Source organism: Nicotiana sylvestris, chromosome 3 (genome assembly GCF_000393655.2).
Source record: "Nicotiana sylvestris chromosome 3, ASM39365v2, whole genome shotgun sequence".
In the NCBI taxonomy this organism is placed as follows: Eukaryota; Viridiplantae; Streptophyta; class Magnoliopsida; order Solanales; family Solanaceae; genus Nicotiana; species Nicotiana sylvestris.
This window is the reverse complement of record NC_091059.1, coordinates 45,845,508-45,862,538: the sequence shown is the minus strand read 5'-3', so window position 1 is coordinate 45,862,538 and position 17,031 is coordinate 45,845,508. Positions and strand designations below refer to the sequence as shown.

Sequence of the window (17,031 nt, the reverse complement as noted above, 5' to 3'; positions counted from 1 at the left end):
GTACATTAAAAAAAACACTCGGCAGTATATTTTTTCTACGCTCTTCTCTCTCAATTTCAGTTAGGGTTTAGACTGTGGAATTGGAGGTTGCTCTAACACACCGTGACAACCACCACCGATCAATAATTTCAGTCACGGTTCATCCGTTTTCACTTCCGTTTCACGAAGAACAAGTAAGTTCTCGTTTTACGATTTACGCGTTGTCAAATATGTTTAGATTAACGTGTTTTTCAGTTTCTGATTTGTCCTACATCTTTTGCATAATCTGTTGTGATTTGTGTGCATAAAGTCAGACGTGGAGAAAATAATTTAGTTGCCAAGAAGTGCCAAAAGTACGGGGATCATTGAGTGTGTAAACAGAAAGGCAAAAACGTCGAAGCATTCGTAACAAGACATTGGCCTTTCGACCAATTTTTGCAAATTAGTTGCTAAAGAAAGAAAAATGGTGTCGTCGATAGAGACTGAACAAACTGTATTTGTTGTTGAGATGGTTGATCATAGAGAGAAAAATAGGAGTGGAAATCATTTTCTGCTATGGAGAAATGACGATGAATCAAATCATCCGATATGAAATCTGTTTTCAATCCCTTTTGTATCACAGTTGATATATTTGGAGCATGTGATCAAGCATGGTTTTGAATTTTTTATTGAGGGTTTGAGAAGGAAAAGAGATAGAAGAAAGGGTAACATTGTCTTTTCAAATTAATTTTAATAGATTAGTGGTTATTTTTGCTCGGTATTAAAAATGCTAGATAAAAAGTAAATACCACTTTAAAAAGTGGCTACCCCCACACAATTTTTACAAGTCCTGCACCATGGAGACTTTTGCATCTATACCCGATTTTGGGGTCACAATTGAACTTATACCTACTTTGCAAAAAAGTTTGCAAGCGTACTCACTTTACGATCAACTTTAGACTTATGGGTCTATTATAAAAAAAATGCCTGCAGTGAAAAAATTGCACTTCAAATGCACTTAAGGCAAATAGGTCTGAAGCGCAACCAATGATTTCATGCACTTAAGGCTAATAAGTCTGAAGTGAAAAATTGCACTTCAGATGCACTTAAGGCCAATAAGCTTAAAGTGATAAATTACATTTCAGATACACTTAAGGCCAAAAAGTCTGAAGTGCAACAAACGTTTTCATTCACTTAAGGTCAATAAGTCTGAAGTGAAAATTTGCACTTCACATGCACTTAAGGCCAAAAAGTTTGAAGTACAATAAATATTTTCATTCACTTAAGGCCAATAAGTCTGAAGTGAAAATTTGCACTTCAGATGCACTTAAGGCCAAAAAGAACGTTTTCATTCATTTAAGGCCAATAAGTTTGAAGTGAAAATTGCCTAGAAACAAAATTTGTTCTTCGAATTATAACAATCCAATATACGATTTAATACCTAAATCTACTCCAAATGAGCTCAAATCTGAAACATAGCCTCCAAATATCATCAGAAACAAACCCCAATCATCAATTTGTCAAAACAACAATAAACCTAATGAACTCATTTTGTAATTAAGAAAAAAGAAGAAGAAACCCAAGCAACAGTAAAAAATAAAACGTCATAACAGCTCACCATTGTAAAATATTATAAACTACATTAAAATATATTCATATCTACTATATAAAATTATTGTCACCCAATTGGAGAAGGAGAAGAAAATATCTGAAATTATTTAAAAAGTTGGATACAAATTAAAAACAATTTAAAAATGAATATAGGATAAATAGGCGTCCCGTGCAATTTTTACCCACGATGACCTCGCCCCAGAGAAAAGGTCTGCACCTGAAATCTCAGAGAGGCCCAAGCAAACCTAGGCCCAGCAAAGCATATGGCGTGCGTAACACGCATAAAGGCGATTCTTAGCCCTTTCGGTTCCTCTTTAAATTATCCATCTACTCTCCCATCCGTACAAATCTCTTCTCATCAAAGATTCAAAGCTTTCAACTTTAACACTCAAATCTCCATCGTCAATTCCGATCATAGTGCGTAGCTTTAACTTCTAGATCTTTCCAGAATAAAATGATATAGATAATTTCATACGATTCCCTTTTTTTTTTTTAATCTTCAGTTTCTAGGGATATTATTTATTTTTGTAGTACACGGAGTTTATTTTTTTAAAATTTGATAGGGTATTTGTATGTTAAGTGTAGGAATAAGTCTGAAATTTCGAGAACTTAGACTATGAAAGCTTAATTTATTTTAGAAGACAATTACTTTTTTTATTAGGATTTCAGAAGACAAATTATTGAGTATTATTTGTTGTATTTTAGCTGTAATTACTTTTTCTTTTTCTTTTATTTGTTAATTCTCAATTCTTTTCTTTCCTCTTGCTGATAGGTGAGTTAAAACATTTGATTACTAGTTGTTGGACTTCGATTTCGCAATTATGGTAAAATTCTGTTTTTGCACTACTATTATTTGGTGATTTATATTTCATTTTTATTGGCTTTTGATGTATACTTCGCGTGGTTTTGATACCGTCCTTTTTTGGAAAAAATTTAGTAGGTGGTGTTTAAGGATGTGAGTGGGAATAATAGTTTAATTTTGAATATCGACGTAGTTGGGATTATGAATGAACTTTAGAATGCGCGAGATTTGGATTTTCTTAAGCTGAAAATTTGACTGATAGCTTTTGGGAGATCAAAGTTGATGAATGGAACTACTAAGAAAGTGAAGTTTTGTACTTTTGAGTTGTTAAGTTTTTGATGTATGCTGTATATTTCACATACAAGAGGTTTATGGAGCTAGTATGTGCTCACACAATCTCCTTCCAGAATCCACCTGAAGGAAGTAAAAGATAGCAAGTTGCCTATATAATTTCTTTTACTACTATTATGAATTCTGCCGCTTTACTTTAAACCCAAGTTTAGAGGTTTGACTGTTTCGATTGTCCATATATAGGCCAAGTTAACTCAAAAGGACTTCTTATATGAAGCTGGCTGGCTTGCAATTTGTGCTTGACAGTCACTGTCAGTGTCTGCTAAAACCATTAGAACCTATGTAGCAGCATATTTGGCAGAGACATACTAAATTGAGAAAGGCACATCTCTCAAAAGGAACTGCTTTAATTGACATTGGTTTCCTGAACTCATCTTATCTCAGCTGATCGATTGATATGCCTAGCTTCAAATTAAGTCTCTTCTTAAGCGTAATGGTGGTGTTTTCCATGTTTGATGTTACAATAGCCTGTTTGGCAAGCTTCTAAAATCAGCTTATTTTGAAAACTGCTTTTCAAAAAAGTACTTTTGGTGAGAAATAATTTGTGTTTGACGAATTAATTTGAAAAGCACCTGTGAGCAGCAATTAGTGTTTGACTAAGCTTTTAAAAAGTACTTCTGAGCGTATTTTTCTCAAAAGTGCTTCTAAATGTATTTTTCTCAAAAGTGATTCTAAGTGTACTTTTCTCAAAAGTATTTCCCAAAAAAGTGTTTTTTCAGAAGAAGCTACCTTTTTCCTGCTTCTTAAAAACTGCTTTTGCTTCTATTCAAAAGCAATTTTTTCCCTCCTAAAAGCTTGGCCAAACGCTTTTAACTTTGATAAACAAGCACTTTTAGCCAAAAAGAAGATTGGCTAAACAGGCTATTACTCTGTATCTTAGAATTGTTAAGGATCCATCATTGCCTATTTGAAATTTTTGTTATAGAGTAACCTTTACTCTTATTATTGTACTTATGCATTGGTTTGTTTAATATTTCAGTTTTTTGACGGGTATGGATATCATGGAACATCATTTGAGCAAACATACCGATGCTATCCTGCGTCATTCATTGATAAGGTTAGAAGGCTTTTAAAAAATGAATTTTCCCCTATTTTACTCTTCTATCGTGTTTTTTTGTAAATTTTTCAGAAAGTTTACCATTTGTATCTTTTTTCCCATCATAATCTTTGCTTTAGCATGACAATCATGAAGAGCTTTGAGGTCCTTGACATTTACTTTTGGTCTTGGAATATTATACTGTACCAAGGAAGAAAATAAAACTTTAAAACTTTCTTCCAGCGTGCATGTCAAAAATTTGAAGGGGGAATTGTTCATCAGTTCCCAAGTTAGGGCTGCATGCTTGCATGCTAAAGAGGTCTTGTGTAACCTATTTGTATGTATAGGTTGATGGAGATGTGAACCTTATATGCATAGTATGTATGAATTGCACCAACATCTTTAGTACCTCTCAACATTTAGTTTGGGTTATTTATTTATTTATTTATATGAACATTGCTTCAATTCTTATTCTATTTGTTCCCAACTGTGCAGCCGCAGATAGAGAATGGTGATAAAAGTAAGTATTCTTTGAGTAGTTTTAACTCTACCTGTTCATATATTAGTTGGATTATGATGTCTTATATTGCTCTTTCTTTATGATTTGCAGTTATAATGCCTCCTTCTGCCCTTGATCGGCTAGGTCAGTTTCTTGTATTCCGTGTCTTACCTTCTACTTCATCTCCATGTTTAGAGACTCAGTTTATATCAATCGAAGCTGGTTCATTATTTCATTTCTTAATTTTGTTAAAAACGTGTGCGTAAATTTTGCAGCATCACTTCACATTGATTACCCAATGTTGTTTGAGCTTCGAAATGCTGCTACAGACCGTGTTTCTCACTGTGGGGTTCTGGAGTTTATTGCGGAAGAGGGCATGATATATATGCCTTACTGGGTAGATATTATTTGTGTAATCTTATATTTTGGGCTCAGTTCAATTGTCGATGTATATGTGGATAAACTCATATGTTTTGTGATCTTGTAGATGATGGAGAATTTACTACTACAAGAAGGTGACACAGTAAGAGTAAAAAATGTAACTCTTCCCAAGGGAAAATATGTCAAGTTGCAACCACACACGAAGGATTTCTTGGATATTTCTAACCCTAAGGCCATGTGAGTAAATTTGCTTTTACTTGGCTGTGCCTTTCAGTTTTATACTCTTCTTTCAGAGCTCTGTGGCTCTGTATAATTTTAGTCTACTCTGTTAAGAGTCTGTACTTCCAGACTGCAAAGTTACTTTCTTCACCAGTGGAAAGCTGACCCCGTTATCAAAAAGTGATTTGCTCCAGTAAATTAGTATATAAGAATTACGCTAGCTAATTCCACATCTCCTTTGTTTCTGGATTAAGCTTCTTATAAATTTTTTTTAGGCATGTATCTTGTTCTAGAAGTGTTCACTTTACCAATGGAGTTACACATCTATCCTTTTGGTACCAAGGAAGAAAATTTTGGGCAGAGCTGAAAGTGTTGTCTCTATGCCAGCTAATGCGGGTTGGAAATGGGCAGTAGAGATCCAAAATGATGAACTGCTTACGGTTTTAACTTTTGATACGTCACATCGTTTGCGATATTAGCATTTCTCATAAGTGACAGTGAAAGAATGGTTCGCATTAATGGTCGGAAGTTTTCTTTGGTTTGAGTAAAAAAATTGAAATGAATGTTGATGAGGAAAAAACATGAGCTTTCTATTCTTTTGTTGTGTTTCGCTTATAATGACTTCCTACATGATGTATTGCCTCATGCACTCTTGCCTCTCAATAGAATGCCACTAGCCCGTCCTTTTCTAGTGCATTTATCACGTTTAATGCTCGCAATAGTCAATTTTGGATGTTTCTTGGTGGAATAATATGCATCACAAAAGTATGACAAGTCCAATTTATTTCAATCGACTTATCAAGATAAAAATTTAATTTATTTAATTTCTCTCATTTTGAGTCTAAATGCATTACCTGTGCGGCAAGAAATATTTGTTTGTTCAATTGCTTTTTTGTTCCTGTCTTTTGCAAAATATGCACACTTATCTAGGCTTCCATGTTTTACGCCCTTTTTTTTGTTGCTGATGCAGCTTGGAGACGACACTGAGAAATTTTTCTTGCTTAACCACTGGAGATAGTATTATGGTGGCTTACAACAATAAAAAGTATTACATAGACATAGTTGAGTCGAAGCCCTCTAATGCAATAAGCATCATTGAGACAGACTGCGAGGTAGACTTTGCACCTCCTCTTGATTATAAAGAACCTGAAAGACCAGTTCAATCTCTTCCAAGCAAAACTCCAGCTGAAGGTGCACAATACATTCTGTAATTATAGTTGTGTTCTTCTCTGTCTTTTGTTTAATACAATATAACATCCTAAGCTCTTATTAGCTGAGGATGGGTCGTTTCGGGAATGTTCAATATTCTCCCTCCTTGAACTATTTTTTGATATTGTAGTATCAAGTAATATTACTCTCTGTTGGTTGACGTTTGTGTGGTATTCTATCAACATAAAACTCACAGTTCATGCATTTTAGCTATTTATCTAAATGTAAAGCTAGTTAACTCTAACTAGCTTATACAAACCTTTTGAAAAGAAATTGTACAAGTCAAATGGGATTGTCTAAGTTGAGATAAAGGAATATCTTCAATGATTGTAGACTCCAGTTTTACTAATTTTTAGGTAGTAATATCTCCAGTAGGCATGGCTACTGTGAAAGCCAGAGAACTATATACAGCTTCAAGTTTGTTTGATCCAATTATGTTATTCACATTATAAATTTGACTGATCTTTTCCTGGACTGGAAAACCTTTTTGGCTAATTGCCTTGGTGGATGGTACAAGGCTAAGTTAGCTTCTTACCCCTTATAAAGAATTGTAGACTATTGTTTGTTCCTGGTTATTTCTGTAGAATATTGATATCTCTCAGTTTTCTACTTTAACTTGATGGTTTTTGATCATGCAGGTGAAGAGGCTGCAGCAGAGGAGGAGCCGAAATTCAACCCTTTTACTGGTTCAGCAAGACGATTGGATGGGAAACCTCTGAAACAGCAACCTCCACCTGTTTCCACATCTGGGTCTAAAGACAAGCGACCTGATATGGCAAATGCTACTGGACAGTCAGCTGCCGGTTCAAGCTCTCAAAGCTCCAATCGTCAGACACAGGGGAAGCTTGTCTTTGGGTCAAATGCAAACCGGAATCCGGATAAACAAAAGGTTTCTCATCTCCACCTGCATAGATTTCATTATAACATGTTTATTTGTTCCTGGCCGTTGGCAAAGTACTAACTGCTGATTAAGTATTTGGCTACTTATGTGTTTCAACGTGTTAAAATTCCTCTATATCTGCAGGAACCTGTGAAGGAACCTGTTAAGGAGGAACCTCAAAAGAAAGAAGAGCCAAAGTTTCAAGCTTTCACTGGGAAAAAGTATTCCTTGAGGGGTTGACTGTAATATATTCATGTTATTTATCCTATGTTTTCACATCATATCTGCTCAGTCAAATTACATGGACTATGTGATCAATGTATAATCAATCGACTTAGTTTTTGTTCCAAAGCCAACTGATATACAGTTTCCATCTAAATCCCGGACTTCTGGGCTTTTAAACTCTCACATAGTTTGTTTACAAGTGCTTATATTCAGCCCAATCTCAGTTATTTAGCCCAATCTCAGTTATTCAGCCCAATACTTGATAATGATGTTATGATTTGGAAGTCTGACCCCAAGTCCAACTCTAGTAACTTACATTCGCACCGTGAGAAGATGGATACATGTAGTTTAGCCTTTTATTTTATTTAGAAAAATTTTCACAAACCACTATTGTTTAGTGGTTATTAGCTAGCTGTAGCTACTAGGGGTGTTCAAACCGAATCGGAAAACCGCACTAAACCGAAAAATCAAACCAAACCGATTAAAAAATCCGACTAGGTTTGGTTTGACTTGGTTTGGTATTGAGTAAAATAACCCGAATCAAACCGACATATAAATATATAAATTTTATTTATATTTTTAACACTTTATAGTGAATTTTCTTTAGAAAATGTAGAAATATTTGTGATCCTCTCATGTATTAACTTTGAAAGCATAAATTAACGAAAAATTATTGTTAGACGCCTAAGAAATAACTATCATGTGTTACTAAAAAAATTCTCCCATTAGAATATTTTAATAGATCATATGTTTGTCAATTTTTTCTATATTTACTAAACATATATTCACTTGTCAAAGTTTTATCTATAATTTTAACAAAGTAAGATTGAAATAATATTCATGTAACAAAAAAATCTGAAAACCCGACAAAATCGAACCAATCCAAACCGATCTAGTTGGTTTGGTTTGGTTTTGATAAAAATCGAACCAACTCGGTCCATGTACACCCCTAGTAGCTATCATTTACTATATTACTTCCTATAGCTATGTTTTCAATTTTGCTATAGTGTATTCAATGTATTTAAGCTATTGTATTCATGAATACAGTAGCAAATTTCAACATGAAACAGTGGAGTACAGCTAGACAACTATTGTATTCGACTGTATTCACAATATGTATTTGTGAATACAGTAACGTAAATAGCGTAAATCGTGGTCTATTCAGTTGTTTTTAAATGGAAAGTGAATCAATTAACACAAACAGACTTCTAATATAACTCAACAAACTCAATTATAAATCTGAATATATAAATACATTTGAATACATAAATTATATTAATAAAAAAAACATATGAATACATTCATGGAATATAGCGAGACAGTGAATACAATGAAATATATGAAATATAGCGAGATACATTGAAATACAATGAATAAAAAGACAATGAATACAATGAAATACATAGAATACAACGAGATACATTGAAATATAATGGAAAAAAATGTAACAGACTTTTCAAGTTGCTGAGCCCTAAACTCTGTCGTCTTTGTTCAAGAATAACCCTAATGTCGTCTCGTCAATAGCAGATTTCGAACCTTCATTGTCAGCCCAATTTACCCTAAAAAATCCTTTCAAAAATACTTGCGCCATATGCAATCCTCTTAAGTTTATTTGGGTCTTTTCACAAGCATTTTAGGTGTAGATGGTGGTTTCTATCTCCTTCTGGTTGAGAGTCGGTTTTCGTCGTTGTAGTTGTAGACTAGCAGGAACTCTCCACAAACCTGAACTATTCACAACTTTTTCTTGATTATAGTAGATCTGTTTGTTGCTGTGCAACTGGATTCTTCTTTTATGATCTAGCTTCAATTCGAAACAATCTGCTGAATTTTCATTGTCAGCCCCAATTTATCGTTCAATAGCAAATTTCGAACCTCCATCTTTCTCTCTAGGGCTTGATTTCGATAGATTCAGAGCCCCAGGCCACTGATAATGAAAATTTCGTTCGACAATGGAGATGAATCAGTGAAGAATCATGGTTGTATTCATGGAGAAAGACTGGCGTTGAGAGAGAGGGTAGAGAAAAATCTGAAAGAATGAGAGAGAAAAATAATACAAAGGGTATTTTATGGCTTAAGGGTAGGAGGTGACATCAATAGATATTTGACTATAAAAATTAAAAGGTAGCTATGAAATATAATTTTTTAAAAATATATTTATTTAAAATAAATAAGGTATCAACCTTTGCTACGGGAGGTGAAAATTCCTTTTATTTTCCTTGTTAGGGGGCCAGGGTAGGTGGTTATAAATTTATGAAATTTTTTAGTGGTTTTATCAGTAAGCAGTCAAAAGAGATCAAAATTACAAGGTACCGTGTTGCCTGCTGCTTGCAGGCTTGAAAATCTTTCAGTTGGCTTCTCTTGGACACATTCAATCAATCAATTTAAATTAAGGTGCAGAAACGTGCCCTCATCAAATTGAATGTCTATCATTACCTCATTTGAAGATAGAAAAAGTGTCTTTTACTTTTCAAAAGAACTTCAACTAATATATATAGCTTGAGTTGAAAATTCGAAATCAATTGCACCTAACCTGCAACTTTCAATATGAATTCGCCCTAGAGTTCTTGAAAAGTTAGTTGTAAATGACTCAATTTATAATACGCATGGAGAACTTGCGTTGACCGGTATGAAGGTGCACATACTTTTCAAACAGGCTTGATGTTTACAAATTGAATTATGACTTACAAAAAAATTAGGAAAAAGTGATACGCCCAGACAAGGAAGAGAACAGTTATTTGTTTCTTCATTCTTCTCCCACGCCATTGAAATGCATTAACTCAATACTCTTTTGGACCCTATGAAGTTGACCACTTCAAGATGTATAGAAAATTGGTTGATGATTGATTGTCTCATGACATGATTGCTTTCAGAGCGTCTTTGATATATCGGTATTTGAATGGAAAACCCAACTCCTTGGCCCTCGTTGGAACCACCTTCTGCCCATCCAACACCTGAAATACACATTACTAGGCATTTGGACAATATTTGGTTGAAGTTAATGGAAAAAAAAAGTATTTGAAGTTGAATTGAAAAGGGATATCTGGAAGTTGAAGTTAAGTTGTGCAAGATTAATAGAGGGAAGTATCAGACAAATAGGTAATAAGCTGAGGTTAGAAAACTCCTACCACAGATGCACCCTCTCCAAGGACAGCTTTGAGTGCAATTTCTGGTACTGGTAGCCACGAAGGTCGCCCTAAAACAGATCCCAGTTGTTCACACATTTCTGCCAGCCTAACAGGGTTTGGCGCTGTTCCATTAATCACCCCTGCCATGGGCCGACTTACTGTCAGTTAACTACACTTTAATTTCAGTTAGTTGTTAATCTATATCAGCTTACTGTTCGGATAGAAATACAAACACAGAAAAGGACCTACAGCAAGGAAAAAGGTCATCCTTATTCAGTCGAACTTTAAGTCATTGAAAGCTCTACTGGAAGTTGCAAAGTTAATAATCAATGACCGTGTTAAGTAACGTATAGGAACTTATAGTTTCATAAAGGGTATATGACTGAAATCTACATACTATAGACGTCTCTGGCAATGAATTTACCTTTATAGGATGGATTGGATAGAGCTTCATATATTAGATCTACAAGGTCGTCCAAATGAATCCATGAAAACCTGCATAGTGAAGGCAGCAGAAATCTACTAAGTGAGAAGGGGGAAAATGTTGCCTGAAATTCAAACATCTACAGGCTAATACAAATAAACATATCTCTGATCCACATTAATGAGAAATATTTGTAGTATAAGCAAAATTAAAAGGCAATACCATTGGTTTCCAGAGCCCAAAGGTCCCCCAGCAAACATCATGAAGATTGGGATCATTTTAGCTGCAGAGATCAAGAGAAGGAAGATATGAAAGATGTGAAACGATGATAAGCATCTGAAGATCATAGACATGCCGTCTACAATCATTGGTGGATCCACGTTTAGCTGAAGGTTGGCATCGCTCTCTCCCGCTTTTCCCTCAAAATTTCAAAAAACCTTGTAGTAAACCCAAAAAACTAATACACAATTTATCAAATTTGCACCTGTCCCACCCAGAAGTGAATCCAAGATTTAAAATGGTAGGCGTTCGACTTTTAAAGTTTTTAGCGATGAATTTATTATACTTATAAAACTATGGGTTAATATTAGTTGACATTTTAGTGGGTCCCATAAAAATTTAAAGGGAAAAGGGGAAAATGTTAAAAGAGGTTCCAGAAATTAAACATCATAATCTAAAAGAGTTGCCCCCCTAGATATCTAGTACCTTGGGTCTTTTTTTATTAACTAGCTTAAGTTCACGTGCAACACACATGTATCCATATTAATCAGCACAAAGCTTTTCAAAATTCGTAAACTGAATTTATAATTACATTTTTCTACATGAATGTTGAAGGTTAATTTAGTTTTTAAAGCAATGATAAGTTAATTTTATGGCAGATGAAAGAGAACTCTTCATACACTCTAAAATTTGATCTTAAAGATATGTGATACTTGAATAAAAAATTTGTATATACCTGGTTTCTCACTTCTCGAGTGTAACTAAAGGAATGCATTTGATTAGTGTACTATATATGTACATGTATTAAAAATATTCATTCAGTCTCTACATCTTCAAGCATCATTATAATGGCTTTTATTATTACCCCTACGTATTTATTATAAGATGCTTGAGTACAAAATTGAATGTAAGTTTACTTTTTGGTACAAAAATATTACATAAATAGTGTTTAAGTAAAGGGTAAAAAGGTCATTTAGGTTTTGATGGGTATTTTAGTAATTTAATCTTACACTTTGGGTTTCACACTTGTAATATAGTATGATGATGATTTATATAACTGTAAAAGGAATATAAAACCTCTCTATAACAACAATGTTATTCTCATATTTATAGGCTTTTATAGTGAATGACTGCAATACACCTGTAACAACATTTGACGTTTAAATATTTCTGGTTGTTATAGACAAATATTATTAAAAATATAATCTTTTTCACTTTTTAATGTTACATATAATAGATAAGAAATTATTCAAATCTAAAATCTCGAAAGATGTGCATATTTCACTAATTAAGTATTAAAGCCATCTAATATATTATTAACAAAATTCATAACTAAATGTACAAAGATTTTAACTCTAAAGTACACATTTAAAAGCTATTAGAAAATTAAATTCCTTCAAGATATATGGAAGAACTTTGAAAAAGATATGTGCAAATCGTCAAATCTTAAGCATTATACAAGATTGAAACTTTGTCAGGTGGAAAAGATTGTATGTGCAGATCTTCAAATATTAGACATTGTGCATGATAGAACCTTTTATAAAATGGAATGAAAATATACAAGTATATTTTTTAATCAAATTAAATAAAAATTTTAATTATGGAAGTATGTACTAACATAATAATTTTTATTATAAGTGGTGCATTAAAGTTTTAATAAATTTGATCAAATTAAATATTTAGGGTTATTATTGGTAATCTTAGAAATTTTACATGGCTGTTATAGAAGGGTAAATTTACAAAGAGAGTACTATTATAAAGATGGATGCTGTTTTTATCGCTAAAAAGTTGTTATAGAGAGGTAAAACAAACATAAAAAATCGATTAGAAGAAAAACATAGACTTTTATTGTGAATGACTGTTATATAAGGATGTCGTTTGACTGTAGTCATGAGTTATATTAGATGCATTGAAATGATGTTTTGTATGACAATAAAGAGCCATTGGATCCCAAAGGCCAACAAGAAATGCAACCAAAGTGAAAGTTAGTGAAAGAAAAGAAACATAGCACCCTTGAAACATAGTGTTACTTCGGTATCCAATCCAATCTAGTGTTTATGTCAAATCTGTTGCTACTTTAATTGCTATCAACTACATTGTGCTGCCAGAAATGGGGAACCTTTAATGTAAAGAGGAATAAAATTTCCAGAATTTGTTTTCAATCACAATTGTAACAATCCAGAGCAACAATGTAGAAATAGGATATAAATAAAAACGCATACCTATTTTATTATTTATCAAAACAAAATGAAAAGAATAAAAAAGAAAGCATACCTAAAGCACCACCATCTTTTCCAAGGACAACACCAATGCGAATTAGAGCAAGCCTGACATCTTTATTGACTTTGAGTGCAGCTCCCTCCCATTCTCTACAAACCTAAAAGAAATCAAGATACCGGAAATTAGATTCTAAATTAAACATGAAAACTAAAAGATATAACATACTCTATATGTATGCAACTGTTAAAACCCATCAGATTTACCTCAGCTAAGTAGTCATTTCCAGACGAACTTTGCTCATCAAACACTCGAGTCTTACTGGTTCCTGAGTACGGAAATCAGGTGGATTTATCATGGAGATGGAATGCACATAAGAATTCGATTATCACTATAAAGCATTAAAAAGATAAGCGGCTGAAAGCCTTGGCATCCTCCATAAACATACAAATATTTGAGATGCTATGGGAACGCTAGCATGCTTACAAGTTCTAGTTTGGAAGTTCTTTGGGAGACAATAAAACAACACAACAATATATGAACAGTATAACAAAGTGATACATGAACTTGGTCTCCATACCATAATAACCAACTGCTGATGCACTTATTAAAACTTTGGGGCGATCATCATCCTGTGAATTATTGATTAAATCCACAACCTACAGGGTCAACAGAGATTTCTCAAATTCCTGTCAATATCTTCTGCTGTTATAGATAAATCCTTAAAATGAATTGACCTCTTTCACTATGCTATTTTGCGTGAAGCTAACAGAGAAGAGGAGACCTTGGAGGTTACTCTAATCCTGCTTTGCTTGATCTCTTTCTTGATCTGCAGCGATACATTGAAAAGTTAATATATGTATCTTACATTGCAGAATGAACTACTGATCATTCGTCCGAAGGGGAATATACAATACAAAAAGGTCAAAATCTTAAATATTCGGATGAAGATATTAAGTAAGAATGCATCTATCCATAGGGGTGTATATAACTTGTCTTCCTTAAATATCTTGGAAAAGGAAACAAAAAAGAATAGGAGAGACAGAGAATACAAGGCCATCAAATGATCTCCTAATACCTCAGGGGACCATCTAGTACTAATGGGCATTCCAGCCAAATTTACAACAGCTGTTGAACCTTCAATGCAGTTTCTCCACTCTGGCTCCTCAGCAATTACAAGTCCTGGAAAATCTTTAACTGCACATTTCCACAAGAATATGAAGAGGTCAAATGTTAAAATGAAGAAGCACAATTTGGAAAACATAACCAAAATAAAGTCTTAATGTCTGCTGACAACATATTGTTTCCTACATAAGATCAAATAAAAGAAGGTAGTAGGACAAAAGAGTAGCAAAAGCGCCTACACTTCATTAAGAAGCACAAATAATAAAAAATCAGGTGACCAGTGAGCTTGTGACATTCTTTTAGGCTAGAACAATTCTACTTAACGATTCTACTTATAAAACAGTCTAAGCTTTCCGACACTATTGCTATCATTTTCCACAGAAGAAAGAGTAATGCTGAAGTACAGTGGGTGAATCAAAACAATCATTACCTTCTTACCCGGAAATATTGATTGTGCTTTGGATCTTGACCTTGTTAACACTCGAATCTGATGCTTATCTGCATTTAAGACAAGAAGTAAGGACTAGTTAAGCTTAATTAATGACGTGCATATTCTACAATAACAGTTATGTGACCCATCATTGGGAAAAATCACATCTTATGGCATGTTCAATTCAGAACAGCGTCATGTGTGACAATGTCTCTTATATAGAAGTGTTAACTCAGCAGCAACCCTATAACCAAAATATTAATTTAAATTTTTAACCAGCTTCAATTAGTTTAGCAGACACACTTGGTACTTGAACTATTTCATCAGCAAAAAAAAAGGACATGCCAAGACTTATGAACCTGCCCATAATGGTGCAAGTCAATAGCAAACAAGGAGTGTGCCTTTCTACTTAAAAATTTCTGGCCCAATGCTGAGTGCAGACTCATAATCAAGTTCTAGAGTCATGGTAAAGAACTATATAAACTGGGCAGAACCATGAGCAGTATAATGAAGGCAGCACATGCGTGCACATCCTCAGCCTACAGCTCGAGGAATATACACACACACACACACAGAGATTTCCTAAATGTTTACAGATACTCCCTCCACTCCAATTTGTTGGCACTCTTTCCTCATTCAATCGTCCTAAATCGATTGGTATCTACATTTAGTCACTAGTTACTTTTACATTCCAATTTTGCAATTGACTTGACTTATTGTAGGTCCAATTGATAAAGAAACAAATAGCTAGGTATTAATGGGTCTTTTTGGTACTTGATGCATATCTAATTCAAGAGTCTTTCGTTTTTATTAGAGTCTCTCTCTCTCTCTCTCTCTCTCTCTCTCTCTATATATATATATATATATATATATATATATATATATATATCAAACATCGCCACGCAAATGGGGTCGTAGTGGGGGGAATACCTGCTTGCAATCTTTGCACCAATCTTTTCCCAACAAATCCAGTAGCTCCAGTAACTGATACAACCATCTGACTTTCCTGAACCAGTAAAGAAAAGTATACTTCATCTCAACAAACTTAAGCACTGCTACATAATGTGGAATCATCAATCACCAAAAATTTCGAAATACAAATATTTGAATAATGTGGAATAAGCAATACCTTCTGAGACTCAATGTTTCCATTCACACACCAAATTCTGAATCTTTTAGACCCACCTCCTACCTATTTTCAATGAAAAATAAAACAGATAAATGATTTAAGGCTGCTTGCTACTACAAATGTCAAAAATACTTTCTTTTTTTTATATAAAATGAGGAATTAAGTGGGGGGAATGCATACAAAGAGAATTTGAGGGAGTTGAAGGGTAGAGGAGATGGAATTTGTCCATGCAAATGCAGTAGTAGCAGCTGGTACTCTGCATAGCTCCATTGGAATTTTGAATTAACTGTTACTCCAATTGGGTGTTCTTGATAATGAATGTGCTTTCTATGGTACGCTTTGTGATTAAGTAAATTGGTTTTGGGCAAATTTGAGGATGATGTTCGTGTAGGAATTGGAGCCACACCCATCACTCCTTTCGAACCCTCTCTTTGTTTTATTATCTTTCAAACATATTGATTTCAAATGCATTTTTTTCTCCATTTCTTTACTCTTAAATATTACTCCTTACTTTTCTAAAAGATGGATACTATTAGTTCTAATTAATCTGTACAAAAAAATTGACATGTTCCTACATTTTTTAAAAGCTTTATAGCCACTCAAATATATTGATATATTTGAGACCACAAATTTAAAATTATTTTTCTTTTTATTAAACTTTACGTCAATTCAAACTATGACTTTAAATGGAGAGACTAGAGAGTATAATTTTAAATGGATAATTGGTCGGTATGTTAGAAAATAATAATTAAAAATGGCTTTGAGGCGTGAAAATCGACTGTCCTTGAAGAGTTATCGCATGTATACTAATTTAGGGAAATACAAAATAATTCTCTTCAGGATACAACAAAGCTTGCAATAATACTTGTGATTTTTTATACCACTTTGTTGGAAATTCTTGTGTATTTATAGGCAACCAACAGACTCTTTCAGAAAAAATGTCTTGTTCCACAAATAGATATATCTGGACATACCCTTTCATAACAGACATAACTGTTTATTCGAATTTTAATTTATAATTCAAATAGATTGATTTTCTGTTAAAAAATAAAATAATTAACTTTAGGATCCGACCTGGCCGGCGCCCAAGCCCAAGTCCAAGTCTTTGATCATATGATATATAAATATATAGTGTACTTGATTGCACACACTTAAAAGTATGTGTCCTAAATCAAAGACATGAAAGGGACA

General features: G+C 33.7%; 2 protein-coding genes across 3 annotated transcripts; one reads left to right on the top strand and one right to left on the bottom strand.

Annotated features, from left to right (window-relative positions):
* Positions 1–1,885: 1,885 nt before the first annotated feature.
* Positions 1,886–7,354, top strand: LOC104226714 (uncharacterized). 2 transcript variants are annotated; one of them, XM_009778754.2, is made up of 10 exons: positions 1,886–1,986; positions 2,342–2,393; positions 3,702–3,779; positions 4,254–4,278; positions 4,369–4,401; positions 4,533–4,654; positions 4,745–4,875; positions 5,828–6,048; positions 6,705–6,955; positions 7,091–7,354. In XM_009778754.2, exons 2-10 carry the CDS (start codon positions 2,391–2,393, stop codon positions 7,184–7,186), a joined length of 960 nt encoding a protein of 319 aa, XP_009777056.1. In that variant the 5' UTR covers positions 1,886–1,986; positions 2,342–2,390; the 3' UTR covers positions 7,187–7,354. The 2 variants fall into 2 exon arrangements, with proteins under 2 accessions (XP_009777056.1, XP_070026860.1); XM_070170759.1 differs by lacking the exon at positions 2,342–2,393 and having other exon boundaries at positions 1,889–1,986.
* A 2,389-nt stretch (positions 7,355–9,743) lies between these two features.
* LOC104226715 (epimerase family protein SDR39U1 homolog, chloroplastic) lies at positions 9,744–16,309 on the bottom strand. The gene is made up of 13 exons (XM_009778756.2): positions 16,021–16,309; positions 15,841–15,903; positions 15,642–15,717; positions 14,720–14,779; positions 14,235–14,353; positions 13,941–13,985; positions 13,737–13,815; positions 13,423–13,484; positions 13,214–13,316; positions 10,943–11,003; positions 10,721–10,791; positions 10,297–10,436; positions 9,744–10,122 (listed from the first exon to the last, which is right to left on the bottom strand). Exons 1-13 carry the CDS (start codon positions 16,108–16,110, stop codon positions 10,021–10,023), a joined length of 1,071 nt encoding a protein of 356 aa, XP_009777058.1. The 5' UTR covers positions 16,111–16,309; the 3' UTR covers positions 9,744–10,020.
* Positions 16,310–17,031: the final 722 nt, after the last annotated feature.